The following is a 19709-nucleotide window of genomic DNA, read 5'->3' on the forward strand; positions in this document are numbered from 1 at the left end:
TTTCATAACTTTGAAATCAACTCAACTTTCATGAATGCTTACTATACACAAGCAAATGAGACATACAATACTTTTCATATATCTTTTCTTTTTTAGATATGTGTGGGTGAAACAAGAATCAGTGACCCATATTCTGCAGCAAAACTGCTCAACCCTTGAAGTTGACATTTTAGGAGTTTCATAATTATTATGAAGATTATTCAGGTGTATTGTTTTATTGGTTACTGGCATGGTTACTTAAAATATGATATTTACATTTACATTTACATCATTTAGCAGACACTCTTATCCAGAGCAACTTACAACAGTGCTTAGTAGTCTACGACTGTTCTTCAGTCTTCAGATAAAAAATTACCAATCTAAAAGTAGGCAAATGTAGTTAAAGTGCATAACATTCAAAAGGACTTTATAATAGATGTTGGACTAAAAGTATGATTGGGTTACAGATTGTAAACATAATAAACTATTATCAAAATTCTAATTAGATTTAGGGCCAGTGGCACTTGGTGTTTACCTAGGGTCACAGAGCATAAGTCCTTCATGCACAATTAAAGTAACCTTCATATCTTTGGAGTTAGGATGCAAAACAGGAGTACCCAAAGAAAAAATCATATTGACAAGAAGGAAGTGTAAACTTCATAAACATAGTAACATGGTTTAGGATTCAAACCCAGGAGTCTCAATCCACGAGGCAGCAGCTATAACCCATTTTTCCGCAAATGACAAATAGATGTTTAAGGATCAGTTCAGTTAAAACTACTAGCATGTTTTCATCGCACATGCATTTATAAACAACTGACAATACAAATGAGTTATAAAAAAATAAATCCTGGGTGAAATAAAGCAACAAATTCAGAAATTATTCATACATATTACAATTACAATGTTGTTTGTTTCTGTCTAACAAATGTATTGAAAAGAGATGTATAAAAGAGAAAGCAAATAAAGTAATAAGATATAGCAGCACCAATAGTTTAGGACAGAACAGAAACACTTGTATCTCATGAAGTGTAGAATGAGAAGTGCCACACTTGGAAGTCCTACTTAAAGAGCTGAATTATGTGAACAGTAGTTACTGTCTTGCTGAAGAATATGTAACTAGGATATCCCAGGAGAGTTGAAGAATACATTATCTTGCTTCAATTCTTGGCTCTGAGCAGCCTATATATTAAACCTTTGGTGATTTTTAGTGTTAATACATTTGATGTACTTTCCTTCATTCGACAACAACAACAAAAAGGCATAAGGAAAAAACCAGCCTTGATCAGGACTCTACTAGGCGATAATTCCGTACAATTATCCTTTTTTCTACAGTAATTCTGGTTAATCAACTATTAGGAACAAAAAGGCCAAGAGTCTTTGGTACAAGTCAGGGGCCAACATCAATCTAATGCCACTCCAATGAAGAAAACTGTCATGTGCAATCCCACACGTAAACAAACTAAACCATTTGAGTTTCACCAACTAACCTAACATATACATCTTTAGAATGTTGAAAGGGTAGCAATTTTTGTTGTTTCATTAGGAGAGACTTAGTGTACATTTAGTGTTGCCACTTATTAGGATGTCATTTTATTGTGTACTAAGTGATATTTTAATGTTAAAACAGAGAAGCAGATTTCCAAACTTGGGTGTGTGAATGGCTGTCACCATTTTCATAAAAAGGATTCCTGAACTTTAGATACAGTCATGTCCCCAGGGAAGAGTTAGGCTGTAGTATGTTCAAATAAATTCCTGTGTTATGCCAACAAAGAAAGAAATGCTGTTCTGAAAATGCTTTAACAGGAAAAAGTGATCAGCTGTAGAGTTTAATTGTTCCTCAAGGCATGAGAAAGGTTAGCTAAAAAGTTCTGCCTAGTTTAAATTTATTTCCTGAAGAAGAAATGTCTACACAGTATATCTTTAGTTTTTGACTGTTTAATCTCCCTTGCATTTATACTGTATTATCTGCATCTAATATTTCTATCATTGTGCTAGGACAGTGATTTCTTGTGAGAATTGCAGGAAAGGATACCAACAGAGATCAGTTCCTCCATCTTAAATTCTTGCGTTTCCAGGATATATATTGAACGGTAAACCTCAATTGACTTTGAGCCATGGAACTACAGTAACTGACTTTACTTCATACATAGGAATGGCAGTTCTGCTTTGGGTACTGTAAGTAATGCTAGCCATGCAGACACCTTCTTATACCATATTTAACATCAATGATTTCTCCACAAATATGTAGAGGGCAAAGAATACAGAAGCGCTAAGTGATTATCTCATCCAAATTCATTACCATCACGAATGCTACTCATAAAAAATATTCTAATCACACACACCTGCCCAGAATGTTTTTTATCTGCAACAAATAGCAAATAACACAGTTACTAATATTTTCTCAGAGTGGAACAGTTTATACACTTTACATTTAACAGATAAACAGCCGACTGCTTTCTTTTGCCTGTTCACTTTTAACTATGAGTGCTAGTCAGAATTGAAAGTTATTGGTCAACATGGACTGTTTGCATCAAAAATAAAATTATAACTGAAAAAAATTAATATAGGAAATAAACATTTCAGGAAATGATCGGTTTGAAGAAGCTTATGACTGTTTGTTGCCATTTTTACTTTTCATTATCCTGCTTATTCCTCATCTTCATCTTTTACATACTAACACTTTTTAATACTTTTTAATCAGCACACTTCCTTTCTGGGCAATTCACTGTATTCTTTGTTTTCTGTGGAAGAATGGTACCTGAAGCTCTGGTTTAATTTCAGACACTTCACTGCATCTTCTGCATTTATCCAAACAAATGAGTTGAATTACCAATCATCATTTAGGAGTAAGCATCTTTATAATGATTTTTGTTTTCAAATGCATCACCTAACTATTTAAATGATTTATTATTTTGAAACTTTTATTAGGAATGATAAATTCCTAATGATCCGCTGTGGCAGCCCCTAACAGGAGCAGCCGAAAGAAGAAGAAGAATATCAATTTTGACACATACAGTGCATCCGGACATACAGTGCATTTTGTTATGTTACAGCCTTATTCCAAAATGGATTAAATTAATTTTTTTCCTCAGAATTCTACACACAACACCCCATAATGACAATGTGAAAAAAGTTTACTTGAGATTTTTGCAAATTTATTAAAAATAAAAAAATTGAGAAAGCACATGTACATAAGTATTCACAGCCTTTGCCACGAAGATCAAAATTTAGCTCAGGTGCAAACTGTTTTCCCTGATCATCCTTGAGATGTTTCTGCAGCTTAATTGGAGTCCACCTGTGTTAAATTCAGTTGATTGGACATGATTTGGAAAGGCACACACCTGTCTATATAAGGTCCCACAGTTGACAGTTCATGTCAGAGCACAAACCAAGCATGATGTCAAAGGAATTGTCTGTAGACCTCTGAGACAGGATTGTCTCGAGGCACAAATCTGGGGAAGGTTACAGAAAAATTTCTGCTGCTTTGAAGGTCACAATAAGCACAGTGGCCTCCATCATCCATAAGTGGAAGAAGTTCGAAACCACCAGGACTCTTCCTAGAGCTGGCCGGCCATCTAAACTGAGTGATCGGAGGAGAAGGGCCTTAGTCAGGGAGGTGACCAAGAACCCGATGGTCACTCTGTCAGAGCTCCAGAGGTCCTCTGTGGAGAGAGGAGAATCTTCTAGAAGGACAGCCATCTCTGCAGCAATCCACCAATCAGGCCTGTATAGTAGAGTGGCCAGACGGAAGCCACTCCTTAGTAAAAGGCACATGGCAGCCCGCCTGGAGTTTGCCAAAAGGCACCTGAAGGACTCTCAGATCATGAGAAATAAAATTCTCTGGTCTGATGAGACAAAGATTGAACTCTTTGGTGTGAATGCCAGGCGTCATGTTTGGAGGAAACCAGGCACCGCTCATCACCAGGCCAATACCATCCCTACAGTGAAGCATGGTGGTGGCAGCATCATGCTGTGGAGATGTTTTTCAGCGGCAGGGACTGGGAGACTAGTCAGGATAAAGGGAAAGATGACTGCAGCAATGTACAGAGACTTCCTGGATGAAAACCTGCTCCAGAGCGCTCTTGACCTCAGACTGGGGCAATGGTTCATCTTTCAGCAGGACAACGACCCTAAGCACACAGCCAAGATATCAAAGGAGTGGCTTCAGGACAACTCTGTGAATGTCCTTGAGTGGCCCAGCCAGAGACCAGACTTGAATCTGATTGAACATCTCTGGAGAGATCTTAAAATGGCTGTGCACCAACGCTTCTCATCCAACCTGATGGAGCTTGAGAGGTGCTGCAAAGAGGAATGGGTGAAACTGGCCAAGGATAGGTGTGCCAAGCTTGTGGCATCATATTCAAAAAGACTTGAGGCTGTAATTGCTTCCAAAGGTGCATCGACAAAGTATTGAGCAAAGGCTATGAATACTTATGTACATGTGATTTCTCAGTTTTTTTATTTTTAATAAATTTGCAAAAACCTCAAGTAAACTTTTTTCACATTGTCAATATGGGGTGTTGTGTGTATAATTCTGAGGAAAAAAATGAATTTAATCCATTTTGGAATAAGGCTATAACATAACAAAATGTGGAAAAAGTGATGTGTTGTGAATACTTTCCGGAGGCATTGTATTTAAATTTTTATAGATAGATAGATAGATAGATAGATAGATAGATAGATAGATAGATAGATAGATAGATCAGGCACCGCCAGGGGGTGCTGTGTTTGGGACTCCTGAGCCTGTGTGGGCAGCAGATTCATCACACCCGGAAGTGTAGCCGGAACTCAGTGATCAAGCACCTGGAGCACTTCCGGGAGAACTATAAAAGTAGCCAGCGACCACCACTCAGCGGCCAGAGTCGGGTGGAGGAGGACAAGGTTGTTGGGGAAGAGTGGTGGTGGTGCCAAAGAAGAGAAAGTGTGGTGGATTAGTGGTGTGCCTTATTTGGGACTGTGTTGTGTCTGTGTGTATGAGGAAGGCATATCCCACAGACAAAGAAAATGAAAAGTATTTCTTTTATTTTACATGTGCCTCCCGTGTCCAATCTGTGTCGGGTCGGGCGCAATATAGCGCCTTTCTTACAGTGGAGTGTGTACACCTGATGAGCCCAGAATGAGGGCGAAACACGTGTCGTGTACTCTTTGCATTTATTTGACAGTAAACTATTTCAACCATTCTATGATCTGCTCCTCACAAACTGAGGGCACCGTGGCGGATGTTAGCAGATTGCTGACCAACCACAAGCGTTACCTGGTAGGTAACCACCCATACAATCAGATTGTGACACAGACTACGAATGCCGTGAATGTAATTACCCTGATCTACATGCTGTCAAATAAATGAACCACACGCCGTGGCGCACCGTTAGGGGCATCGCCTCTGGCGCTGACGTCCGAGGTTCGATTCCCGAGAGGGAGTGCAGTGGAGTGTGTACACCTGATGAGCCCAGAATGAGGGCGAAACACGTGTCGTGTACTCTTTGCATTTATTTGACAGTAAACTATTTCAACCATATATATATATATATATATATATATATATATATATATATAGTAAAAATATAATGTATACTATAAAAGCTGAAACACATACATTTTGATGTGTGAAATAATATAAACTAACTCACAGTGCTATTACAATGATGAAATAAAAAATCAGGGATGCAATAAATCTGCCATTGTGAAAAAATGAGATTTGCATATCAAAGGCTTGAAGGAACCACAGAGTGAAGCATGGTATTTGCTGGTATCAAATTTAGAATGAGTGGTATTAGCTGACAGACCATTGCCTTGTGACTAAGGCTGTAAACTTCAATACAAGAAGGTCAGAGAAAGACTTTCACTGGAAGTAATCTCTTAATCTGAGATTAATGGCATGTTATATTGGAGCTCCATTATTAAATAGCAATTTTGCTTCATGTTTCTTCACTCATTCTTTAAATTAAGCTACAGCTTGACATTTAGTAAGTTTGTATATTAATATTGTGAAATGTACTTCCTTAAAACAGCATTTACTGGCTTCTTAGCATATGCATAACTATTTTTTTCAAATGGCTTTGAAAAAGGCCTGGTGTGAATTAACAATGGATGGGTTGTTCCACCACAGGACACTGCTTACGCCCTGGTGGATTTTCACAGAAATGGATGCAATTTTAACAGTTTTTTTGAAGAAAAAAAAGAGAGTTTTTAAAAATCACATCACGTAGAAGCAATATAGTTCTGTAAACTAAAATTCACAAATTCAGTGCCAACCGGCCTAGATCAGAAAGGCACAGAAAGATCAAATGTATGCAAAAAAAAAAAATTCATCCAACAAATACTGTATATATTAAAGCACTAGCTGCCCACTGGTCCTAGTCTGACAACATGAACATTATTTTATTCGCTGCATAATCTATGAGATCCATTTGCCAGATTCAAAACATCGGCCAGCTGTTTCTTTAATCTCCTAGATTCTCTGTCACTCTCTTTTGACCACTCTTTCAGTGATCACTAACATTAACCTTCTTGAACCACACAACATGGCAAGTGTTTGGGCCATCTCAGTACATCTTAGCTCACTTGTGGTCCCTGCTCCCCCATTACCAGGAAGGTTAGTTTTGGGGACTTTATCTAAGGTCATGCTTGTTCCTCTTAGTACCTCCTTAAATTAAAATTTTTGAGCCCCTTGCAGATACAGGTTTTATTCCCAGTTGACAGCACAATGTTATAGATGGGACAGATTCTCTTATAACCTCTACAAATTAATATTTTTTATTGAGGCCCCTAAACTGTCAGAAAGCAACATGAATTAGTGTCTAATTCACATAATGCCCAGAGTGCAAGCTTGCCTATCTTACACTTTCCTAAGCCTGATAGGAAAATCTTTCCCCTAAAATGTTGGATATGAATATGTACTGCTTGTACTTCCAATTCAGTCTTGCCAACAGAGTCTTCATTTTGAAGGTATTTACAGAAATATGAAGATAGCAATATAATTTTGGTTGTGTAACCTGCAAGGTGGATGACTTAACTTTACTCACAATTATAGCATGCACCATGTGGGCAGTTTTTGATGATTTAACTCAACAACAAGATGATTAGTACTTAATATGAAGCAGAATAACAGAAAGAATGAATGCACAATAACGAACACCATGTTCAAGCATAGGGGTGTTCATATGTGCACTTGGCACCAGGACACCCTAGGCCTCAGTTCGATGATCGACTTTGTGGTCGTATCGTCGGACTTGCGGCCACATGCCTTGGACACTCGGGTGAAGAGAGGGGCGGAGCTGTCAACTGATCACCACCTGGTGGTGAGTTGGCTCCGATGGTGGGGGAGGATGCCGGTCAGGTGTGGTAGGCCCAAACGTGTTGTGAGGGTCTGCTGGGAACGTCTGGCAGAGCCCCCTGTCAGAAGTAGCTTCAACTCCCACCTCCGGCAGAACTTCGACCACATCCCGAGGGAGGTGGGGGACATTGAGTCCGAATGGGCCATGTTCCGTGCCTCTATTGTTGAGGCAGCTGACCGGAGCTGTGGCCGTAAGGTGGTCGGTGCCTGTCGTGGCGGCAATCCCCGAACCCGTTGGTGGACACCGGCGGTGAAGGATGCCGTCAAGCTGAAGAAGGAGTCCTACCGGTCCCTTTTGTCCTGTGGGACCCTGGAGGCAGCTGATAGGTACCGGCAGGCCAAGCGGAATGCGGCTTTGGTGGTTGCTGAGGTAAAAACTCGGGCGTGGGAGGAGTTTGGGGAGGCCATGGAGAACGAGATTTTGGACGGCTTCGAGGAGATTCTGGTCCACCATCCGGCGTCTCAGGAAGGGGAAGCAGTGCAGTGTCAACACTGTATATGGTGGGGATGGTGCGCTGCTGACCCCGACTCGGGACGTTGTGGGTCGGTGGGGGGAGTACTTCGAAGACCTCCTCAATCCCATTAACATGCCTTCCAATGAGGAAGCAGAGCCTGGGGACTCAGAGGTGGGCTCCCCCATCTCTGGTCAAAAAACTCCTTGGTGGCAGGGCCCCGGGGGTGGATGAGATACGCCCGGAGTTCCTCAAGGCTCTGGATGTTGTAGGACTGTCTTGGTTGACACGCCTCTGCAACATCACATGGACATCAGGGACAGTGCCTCTGGATTGGCAGACCGGGGTGGTGGTCCCCCTCTTTAAGAAGGGGGATCGGAGGGTGTGTTCCAACTACAGAGGGATCACACTCCTCAGCCTCCCTGGAAAAGTCTATTCAGGGGTCCTGGAGAGGAGGGTCCGTCGGATAGTCGAGCCTCGGATTCAGGAGGAACAGTGTGGTTTTCGTCCTGGCCGCGGAACTGTGGACCAGCTCTATACCCTTAGCAGGGTCCTGGAGGGTGCATGGGAGTTTGCCCAACCAGTCTATATGTGTTTTGTGGACTTGGAAAAGGCATTCGACCGTGTCCCTCGGAGAATCCTGTGGGGGGTACTCCGAGAGTATGGGGTACCGGCCCCCTTGATAAGGGCTGTTCGGTCCCTGTACGATCGTTGCCAGAGCCTGGTCCGCATTGCCGGCAGTAAGTCGAACCCGTTTCCAGTGAGAGTTGGACTCCGCCAGGGCTGCCCTTTGTCACCGATTCTGTTCATAACTTTTATGGACAGAATTTCTAGGCGCAGCCAGGGCGTTGAGGGGGTCCGGTTTGGTGGGCTCAGGATTGGGTCACTGCTTTTTGCAGATGATGTTGTCCTGTTTGCTTCATCAGGCCGTGATCTTCAGCTCTCTCTGGATCGGTTCGCAGCAGAGTGTGAAGCGGCTGAGATGAGAATCAGCACCTCCAAATCCGAGACCATGGTCCTCAGCCGGAAAAGGGTGGAGTGCCCTCTCAGGGTTGGTAGCGAGATCCTGCCCCAAGTGGAGGAGTTCAAGTATCTCGGGGACTTGTTCACGAGTGAGGGAAGAATGGAGCGTGAGATCGACAGGCGGATCGGTGCAGCATCCGCAGTAATGCGGGCGTTGCATCGGTCTGTCGTGGTGAAAAAGGAGCTGAGCCACAAGGCGAAGCTCTCAATTTACCAGTCGATCTATGTTCCTACCCTCACCTATGGTCATGAGCTATGGGTAGTGACCGAAAGAACGAGATCGCGAATACAAGCGGCTGAGATGAGTTTCCTCCGCAGGGTGTCTGGGCTTTCCCTTAAAGATAGGGTGAGAAGCTCAGTCATCCGGGAGGGGCTCAGAGTAGAGCCGCTGCTCCTCCGCATCGAGAGGAGTCAGATGAGGTGGCTCGGGCATCTGATCAGGATGCCTCCTGGACGCCTCCCTGGTGAGGTGTTCCGGGCACGTATAACTGGGAGGAGGCCCCGGGGAAGACCCAGGACACGTTGGAGGGACTATGTCTCTCGACTGGCCTGGGAACGCCTTGGGATTCTCCCGGAAGAGCTAGAAGAAGTGGCCGGGAGAGGGAAGTCTGGGCATCTCTGCTCAAGCTGCTGCCCCCGCGACCCGACCTCGGATAAGCGGGAGACAATGGATGGATGGATGGATGAATGCACAAAATTTGGGGGTATGCCTTCAACACCCCATTTACTGAACCAGTATAAGTACTGAGATTTCTCACCTCAACTATTACTTACTCTCAGAAGCACAGTACTGGTACTGCAGAGAGTAGTCATCCTTTGATTATATTTGCAGGAAAATTAACCAAAGAAAAACAAACAAACAAGCAAACAGGTTGGGCAAAGAGGTAGCCCTCATGTTCAGCAGACCTCATGGATTTTTTTAAGGGCATCATTTCAAATGTAAAGTTTACTTTCACAGAATCACAACAATCAATACATTGAAAACAGTCAGTGAAAGAAAATGTGCCCACATATCAAATGAAAAGATTTGTGATATTAAATCCATTGGTTCCCATTATCAGCAGTGCCTGGACAAGAGTAACCAGTAGCTCGAACACTTCTGATAACTGATTCTATATTTGCCTTCTTTAATTTGAAAAAAAAAATAGATAGATAGATAGATAGATAGATAGATAGATAGATAGATAGATAGATAGATAGATAGATAGATAGATAGATAGATAGATAGATAGATAGATAGATAGATAGATAGATAGATAGACATAGAGTTGTGCTCACAAGTTTACATACCTTGGAGGAATTTGTGAAATATTAGCCATTGTTTGGAAAATATAAGTAATCATGCAGAAAGCTTTCCTTTTAATTTGGAAGTGTGCTCAAGAGAAGCAATTTATTATCACATAATTGTATGTGCCTTTTTTAAATCATAATGATAACTAAAATCAACCAAATGGACCTGATCAAACTTTTTCATACCCTTGAATGTTGGGGTTCATAATATACACACAAGTTGACACAAACAGGTTCAGATTAAGGGTAATTAAGGGAGAGTGTCCACACCTGTAACCTCTTTGATTGTAATCAGTGTCACAGTCAATTAAAATTTGGGGAGAGCTGCACTGACTTTGCTGGATACCAAGCCACGGGGAAAGCAAAAGAACTGTCAAAGGATAAATCAGTAAAAGGATATAAAAAAATATCTGGAGATCTGAAAATGCCTGTCAGTAATGTTCAAACTCTGGTTAAGAAAGTTGAAAGTTAGGTGTTCTGTTGTTACCAAACCAAGGTCAGGTTTCGGCCACAACTGCCGGGAGCACTTCTTGAGCTTCCAAGAAAAACACACAAGCAACTTCAACTGAGATACAGGCTTCTCTGCAAACAACTGTTGTTGCTGTTTCAAGATGCACAATAAAAAGGTACTTGAACAAAAATAGGGTGCATGGTCGAGTTACAAGAAAAAGGCCTTTACTGTCAATGCCAAAAAGCAGCCTACTTAATATAGCAGAAAGAAGTGAAGGTGCTGGAGTGGCCATTTCAGTCTCTTGACCTCCGTTTCATTGAGCCACTTTAGGGAGATCTCAAACATGCAACAGAATCCAAGAACTGATGGAACCTAGAGGCTTTTTTGCCAATAAGAATGGGCAGCTCTAAAACCTGAAATAATCAAGGGCTTCATCCACAACTATCACAAAATATGGCATGCCTTCATTGATGCTAAAAAGACCAATAAACAGCATTAAGAACTATGGGTATGCAAACTTTTGAACAGGAACCATCTCATTATTTTCCTCATTACTCTGTTTTGTTTAATGGTTGTGCTATTCTGTGATGCCTTATAGTTTAATTTGGATTCCGTTAAAAGTAAATAAATATATATATAAGCATTTAGGAACATTGATGTGCTAGATTCTTTCCTAACAATACAAGACATTAATTTGAAACCAATATCTTACCTCAGTAATGTGAGGGTTAGGGTTGAAGCCACACTGGCTGCACACAACTTTTTTACATTGTGTGCAAGTGTTATAGTTTGCCTTTTCTGGACTGTGAAACAATAGTTCAGTAGTTGTACAAATGGGACATAATGTTTTCTTAGGGGGAGGATTTGAATCGAGATGTTTTTGGTTAAGACTCTTAGAGCCTTTTTTAGGTCCAGGTTTCACAAGTTCCTGTTGCTGAGGTCCAGAAGGAATGGAGATTTGTGATTTTTGTCCTTCTTTACTTCTGCCTGCTGTAGAGGGCCCCACGTTTGGCAAATTGTGTTGTTTAGTTCCATCCTTAACAGCTCCTTTTTGTGGATGTCCACTGAGTGGTGGGTCTTGCCTCCCACTAAGCTCATGTTGCTGAAGGCCACTTGGTGCGGAACCTTGCTGCTGAAAGCCAGGCTTAACAGGCCCATGTTTCTGGGATTCTGTCACTGTAGTCTCTTGCTGTACACCTGGTTTACCAGGCCCTAGTTGAAGAGCCGTCTTGATTGCTCCTTGCTGTTGTGGCCCTGGTTTAGAAGGTCCTTGTTGCTCGACACCTGACTTAGTAGATCCCTGATGCTGAGCACCAGTTTTAGGAGATCCATGTTGCTTATTCTGAGTCGTATCTGTTTTTTGCTGGGTGCCAGCTTTGCTGGGTGCTTGTTGCTGCTGTCCAATTTTTGGGGAGCCTAACCCAGTTTTGGCCAATCCTGAAGGCTGTGCAGATGCTTTCATGGGTTGCTGTTGCTGTCCCTTTTGTTTATCAGATGACTCATCTGAATCCCCAAACAAACTGAATTTATTTACAACAGATGACATTGCACTGAGGGGGTTGCCCTCACTAAGGAAACTGGGCATCATGGCTGCTTTTGTTTCTGTTTTGACCTCAGGTTTTGACTGAGACTCCAAAAGACTGATGGAAGATGGACTTCTTCCAGGCTTTATCTTTTCCTGGTTAAATGCATCTACAGTTTGGCTTTTACTGATACCAGTAGGTGCATGATCTGGACGTTTTCCTTGTTGTCTAGGTGGATGACTTGCATCTTCCCCTAATCTCCTGAAAAACAAAATTGACATTTAAAGTTATTAATATTTCAATTAGTGAACAATGTATAGCTGTGTTTACCTTTTACTAGAGATAGTAATTCTGTGAAAAACTATTGCACGCAATTCTTAAAAGTTAAGTAGATTATGACACAAGGATTAAAGGATGGCCCAAAATCATAGAATGCTTCTGTTTGCAATATCAAGTTAAACATTTTATGCAAAGGTAATTTTATATAAAATGATAAACATTGTATATTTTTTTCAGCATTCCGTTTATAGAAGGGGTCAAGTATGTTGAGGAATACGCATATTGGATTTCCTATTGTAATTCATGCATAACTATTATCAATTTAAAGCACTCACTCATTTTTGTTTTCCATTCAGAGTTTGTCTTATATTTCATTGATTGGTGTAACTTAATGCAAAGATATCTATCTAAATGGCAAAACTTGATTTGCCAAACATGATAAAGCAATTATCAGTTACACTGTGATTTTATTCACTTCTGCAATGTATTTATACCTGTTCAGAGTGTGATTTGAAATCTAGTAATTTCAAATGCCATTGTTGACAGTATCTAATGTATGCAAGTAGGATAAATCTCTTACACCAGTAAAAGAAACTTTTCAAATAAACATGTATCAAATTCCTAATCAGTGGAATATATTACAATATGTGTGTATTAACAAACAAAATTAGGTCAAAAACTCTATCTCATTATATTTTTTCATCTCCTTCGTCCTAAAGTTTAATATTCATTGAGTTTAGTATATAATGCAATAAAGTTGATTAGCCACATATCTAGACTGACTGACTAAAAGTAATTTAAAAAAAAGACTTCACTATCATAATAAACAAAAGTGTTATTATTATTGGCAGTCTCATAGAAAGTACTTTAATACATCTTTTAGATGAAAAACAGTAACATTCATTTTACACAAAACATGTATATTATCATAGAAGTATTGTGCTACCAGGTTTTTGATCTGTCTTACAGATATTTTACAACCAAAATATTAAATCCATTATGAAAATGTTTTCAAATACAATCAGTCAGATATACTTTAGGAATACTTATATATGAATCAGGTTAAGTTCTTCATTAGAAGTTAATACTTAAAATGCTTGTATCTTCTCAAATAATTGAAGAATAGATCAATCTTCATAAATAAACTCACAGAAAAGAAAACTATAATCTACAAATCCACTTGATAGACCTGTTTACTCTAAATGCAAGCTTGATGGAAACTGGGCTCATTAGCAATGGGTACAAGACAGAAGCCAGCCCTGAAAAGGCAGCTACTCTGCCAGATACACTCCTGCACACATGAAAACTTATTCCCATACTCATAGCTCATAGCTCATCACCAGTCTACTAAAAATATGTGTTTGTGATGTGTGAGGAAAATAAGAGAACAGGGAAAAACTCCACATGGACATGAGAGGAATGTGCAGTCTTTATATAACCAAAGAAAGGGGTGAGATACAAACACAGGCACGTGGAGCTGGAAGTAGTAAGACTAATAACTGTGCTACTGAAAAGATAATGAGCATATTGATATTACTAAAATGTACATCTGATGATTGTGGAAAAAGAAAAATTTGAACTTGTACTGTTGAAGTTTCCTCATTACAAACTGTAAAATATCAGGATATCTGACCAGTTAAGCTGTTTTACCATCACAACATTTTTTAAAAAATGAAAGAATGTCATTGCATTTAGAGCATACTAATGAACTACATGGAAAAAAATTATAAATAAGGAGGAGAAAATTTTTTAGCACAAAATCATAGCATAACACGAGAGCAATATCAAACATAGCCAGAAATAATGTGGCATACAAATATCAAAAATAACATCAGACTTCTTATAAGCATACATGTATTATTTTAGATATTGTATTGTATTGTATTAAATTGTAAATTTTAAAAATTGTAAAATTTTAAAACACCTAATAGTTATCTATTAATTAGTAACTGTATAATATGTTGAGTTGTTTTAATAATGCATATTATGCTTTAATTTGAAAAATAATAGTAATTAGCATTCCCTGTACATTTTGTTCAATCTACAGTTTAAAACAAAAAGCAAATCTCCAGTGTATCATTATTCATAGAAAGAAAAATAATATGCGAAAAAAAATTAACGTGTTGTCAATATACAATATTAAAGCTCTCACATTAGAAGCTTTGCAACACCTGTAAGAAATTAATTCTCCTCTCAACCATGAAGCGTTTTCTAATTGTAGTCCTTTTCAGCACCATGGACAGAAACTCCTTATTACAGGCTTGGCTTGATTACAACTCGCTGTATTGATCTGTGAATGGTTCGCCACTACTCAGAAAGAAGTAATAGACTTCAAGCTGCATATCGTACATATTTATATACATGCACGGGCGCACAAACAATATAATTATTAAAACATTAAGCAGTTAATGAATGCAAAATACTTCGTCTTACTTTGCATTTTAATACAACGATTATTTGTTTATTTAAACACTTTAACGTTGTATGTACATGCATGTGCGTTAAAGGGCAATGTACTATTTATCAGACTTGAAGGCAAAAATATTTAAATAATGCTATACGTGCAAATTTTACACATTTTTCTCATTTATACATGAAGTGCACAACATAAACAAAACATTTATTTTATTTGGGTTAATTATTTCAAAATATAATGCATACAAGACCAGTTTAACTAGTAAAAGCACACAAATAATTAGGGACGTGCAGCTTCAAATATTCTAAAATGAAAGGCAACTTATTTCAGACTTTGCTCGCAATGTATTTGACCGATAGATAGATAGATAGATAGATAGATAGATAGATAGATAGATAGATAGATAGATAGATAGATAGATAGATAGATAGATAGATAGATAGATAGATAGATGATACAGTATTTTTAACACTAAGGTATTTAGGAATTAGCAGGTTTGATAATGAACTGTTCTGTAACAGATTAAAATTTGCTTTTAAGTCACCACTCGTTTACATTTCTCATATTAATTACTAAGTTGACAAAGCGAGTCTCTAATATTATACATGAGACCTGCATATTTCAGACTACAGTACGTTGAAGCACGTGCCCACCATTTATTTATTTATTATAACAGCCTTGTAGGCCAATAATAACGATGCAAGACATCACACAAGACGAACTGATGTCAAGCTGCTCCCGCAAAACTCGTATTTCTAACAGTCGTGCGATGAGTATGGCGCTCTGCTACATCAACATAACTGCTATAACGGCGTAGTTATCGTAATGTGTATGGCTCACCCAGTGTCTGCCAGTTTCACAGGTAATTGCCAAAAACTGCTAAACACTATATACTAACTCAACAACATGAAAGCATATTAAAATACACGAGAAGCGAACTGTTATCATAAAAATAGTATTATAAAAGAATAATCATAACGCCGTGCCTTTGTATGGGAGGATCCTTGACAGTTCCTGGCTGCAGCCCTTGCGCCCTTGACATTACAGCTGCGATCTGTTTCCTCTCTTCTTCGCTCAGCTGCTTCAGATCCGCCTCCATTCTTGCAGGAATCTGGATGAATCCCCCTTTCCCATCCCCTGCAACCCCTTCTGGTAACCCGGCAAGCCCCCCTCCTTCTCCACCCTCCAGACTGGCTTCATTCCCCATGATCGCTCACCCTGGTTTACTTTCCCTCCCCTCCGCTCGTGCTCTTTCCTTCTCGGTGGTGTGTCTCTCTCTCTCGTTCTCCCTCACTTTTTTCCTTTCTTTTCTACAATCTACAGCCTAGTTAAGAGTGCGCAAAGCTGCTCGCTTATTTCACGGGTCGCTCCTCCATCTTTGATCAGCACTCCACTGTGTGTGTGCCTGCTGATCCCTCTCATCCCTTCTGCTTAGGATGGTGGTTACCCGAGATCTGAGGAGTCCAATCCGCGTCCCTCTCACCCTCCAACGCGCATGTTCCACTTCTGACAGGTGATCAGCACACATCACTGCATTAAAATTGAATTTAAAGGGACCTGACAGAAGAATTTTCATTATGGAAAACCAGGGCTTGGAAAATTCTACTACAGACTCTACAATGGATTTCAAATGCAATCTTACGTATCGGGTATTAAATTTAAATTTGTTTAAACCTTTGCTCATCGTATGCAAGTACTTTTGAATACGATACGTAATGGCTTAAAAAAGAAAGCATCAGCATTTTAAAAAATTATAAATTAAGACAGCGTATTTTAAAAAGTATTTTTTGTAAGTAGTAGATTAAGTATGACAAGAGGAGTGAAAATGTAAACATGTTTACACAGATCTAAAACATTTTCACTCATTATTTACAGTCAATCCAAATTTGAAGTATGCCATGAGCTGGTTAATTCGAACCCTTCTAATTTGTATATTCCTTAGATGGTTTTATATACGTGTAGTGCATAGAAACGCGTGTTATGGATTGTTGATGCATCTTTTTATACGGGGTTATTGAAATACATCCATACATTAATCGCATACAGTATTCAAACAGACTGTGCTATAGGTTTCAACATTACTTTGGTGAGGCTTTCAGTACGACGCTATAAGATACACTACATGTAAATTATTTCATCTTTCATTCATTTTTTAACCGCCTGTTTATCCTTACACACACGCACGTAGGCTACACATATGCACTCTTTCCAAACAGATATATTTTTCACTATGCAGAATGAAAATATGAAAAACTAATCAAATCATATTGCCTCCAATAAAAGTATTTATTTTTATTCCCCAGGAACAAGGCCAGTCAAGCAGGTATTATTGCTACCATTATTTAATTCATAAACTTGTAACTGAACGAGGTGCAGAATTTCCACAAAGTATGAAAAGCTTATGACCGCGTTTCTTTTTATAGCCGTAAAACCCACGTAGCGTGTGTCTTTTCTTGTCACGAAAACAACAAAAATCGAGCGAAAAGTAGGCGGGGAGACGAAGGCAGCGTTCAAGCTTCCTGTCACAGGCAAACACAGTCATTTGCGCGCGGGCGGGTTGGCTCGTGCACACACGCTGGACTGCTAACGACTCACAAATGCGCGTACACCTCACTGGCTTTCAGGTAGGAGTCGCGTAAATGCTCGGGCTCTAGGAGGATTGACTTGAACTCCCAGACTTACGTCTAACATAAGTCATTTTTTTTATGGTTAATTAAACATATTCGTACACAGATTCTTTTCGTGGTCACTTTGACAGGATAACAATTTTTGTATAATGTTTTACATACATCTCGATAAATAGGCTAGTTAATGAAGATATATGAAAGGTTTCCTTGTGGGTACCATGTCCGCCTTTAGCTGGCAGTTTTAGGACTGGCATGGATTATTAAAACTCGATAAACGCCAGCAACACAGTCCTTTAGAGAAAAACCTTATCAGATTCAGAGTGTCTTAACTCGTGCGTGTGATTATTTTCATAAGCAGGTTAACAAATATATTTAAAAGAAAGTAAATATGATTTAACATGTAGTAATACAGTAAATATGCAAGCATTAACTTTGCAAAATTTACTAAAGGGCTCTAGAGTGCTCAGTTCTTGTTTTACTTCTCGATATTGTTAGCAAAGATTGGACGAACTACCTATTGCCCCACCCCAATCCTAGTTCACAAGCTGTTACAGGCCACTGTAAACTGAATACCTAGGCTGCTGTGCTAAATTAGACCCTCTGTAACCCAGTAAGCATCACAGTTATCTACAGGAAAAGTGCACACACTGCTTCATGCGAGCCTCAGAATTCATCTACTTCTATGGGACTTCTTTACAATGCATCATGGGGAAGTGCTCTCAGAAGACAGATATTGAGCTAAGGTGGTGCTATTCCAAACAGTAGAGCCAAACCAATTACAGAGCAAAGATCTACCATCAGAAGAAAAACAAAGGTTATGGGTTCGGTTAGAGTGACATTGTGCAATTCAGTAGAACTACTGTGTATAGCTGGAGCCAGAAGTGGATATTTAGTAAGTTTGTTGTGGTGTGCTAGATGGAAGGATTGATACGGGTTTAAGTGGTTTGGTGCTTTCCAATACGTGGTACATGTGTGGGTGTTCTGCCTGATGCTGCTACGTGCTAGTGCTGCCTGGGTCCGTGTTTCTTTCAGGGGGTTAGCCCTGTACTATTGTATCTTGTATATTGTATAGGCAGACCTAGAGACTTAGAATGGTGTAAGAAGGCAACATAATTGTTTAGTTTCTTTCCCTACCTATTTAATGGGCTACAGTAACTCATTAAAGGTGTTTTGTTTGCTCAGTCTCAATATGGTGTTTTTTTCACAGCTGTTTTCTTCAATAGACTGCCACAGGTTTTCAGTAATATTTCTATCAAGATCATAAAAATGTAAATAAAATATATGACAAGGGTATGTCTAGTGCACTAGCCTAACTTTTAGTTATGGGAGTCTGGTGATTCAAATCCACTGTGTAGTTTACTGCCAAGTCACTACAGATAATTTGTTACAGTATACTCCATTACTTGATTCGGTCATTCACTTTTAAGAGATTTTATCAATTTAAGTATAAAGATATTCAAAAGTGAAAGTGTTACAATTGGGGTGACCATCTGCCTCCAGGTTTCATACACAAGATACACTCTTGACAAGCAGCTTTACTAATTCATTGGGTCAATTTGAATATATGATACCAAGGCTACATTTATAGTCAGAAATGTCTTATTTCTTAATAGCAAGATTTCTGTTTGCTGTAATATTCAAGCACTGATTGGACAGCACTTAAACAGCCCTGTTTATTTTATGTTTATTTTTTACTAGAAGGCTTACCCTCTGCTCACTTTGCTCACCAACCCCCTTTGCCTGCGCTACATGCCAGCTACTTCGCGTCTCTGCCGCTTGTGTTGTAAAGAGGGGGTCTCAGAACACACTCCAAGGAGATGCGGTCACTCCTTTGAAACCCCCTCTTAAACGGTAATACAATGGGAAACAAATACAGTTTTTTTTTACCCCCCTCTTTGCTCGATCAGCTACTGGCTTGCTGCTGCTGCTGTGCTGTGTGATCTGCATCTCGTGCAGTGCTTCAAACATTTAATAGCCTGTACAGCAGCTGTCTTTGTCATCTACTCTTTGTCTTTTATTTCCAGCCCTGGGCGTGGTTAAATCTGTTGGCACAAAGTCTCGTCTTGCGGGATGTGAGTTCTTGATATTTTTAGTTTATAATTTAAAAATGAAATAAGAATCTGAAAATCTAACAATATCATATTAAAGTTAGATAAATTCTGAAAAGAATGATACCAAACATACATATGTAGGTTTTAAAATAAACCTGATTTAAAGCGTGACAAAAAACATCACATTAAAACGTCACATAAAATCGTTGTACAAAATCGTTGCACTTTTAATCTTAGGATTTTACATATATAGAATAGATTGTAAAGATGAAAAAGTAA

At 39.5% G+C, this 19709-nt stretch overlaps 1 protein-coding gene across 1 annotated transcript in view; it reads right to left on the reverse strand.

Annotated features, from left to right (window-relative positions):
• Positions 1-16241, reverse strand: part of pclob (piccolo presynaptic cytomatrix protein b) — a 421215-nt gene extending 404974 nt beyond the window's left edge. The window contains exons 1-2 of the mRNA XM_051920046.1: positions 15778-16241; positions 11247-12297 (exon numbers count right to left, since the gene is read on the reverse strand). Of these exons, the coding sequence (XP_051776006.1) occupies positions 11247-12297; positions 15778-15959 (1233 nt within the window). The 5' untranslated portion in view covers positions 15960-16241. The remainder of the gene's footprint in view (positions 1-11246; positions 12298-15777) is intronic.
• Between the last annotated feature and the right edge of the window lie 3468 nt (positions 16242-19709).

This window comes from Erpetoichthys calabaricus, chromosome 1, assembly GCF_900747795.2.
Source record: "Erpetoichthys calabaricus chromosome 1, fErpCal1.3, whole genome shotgun sequence".
NCBI classification, from domain to species: Eukaryota; Metazoa; Chordata; class Cladistia; order Polypteriformes; family Polypteridae; genus Erpetoichthys; species Erpetoichthys calabaricus.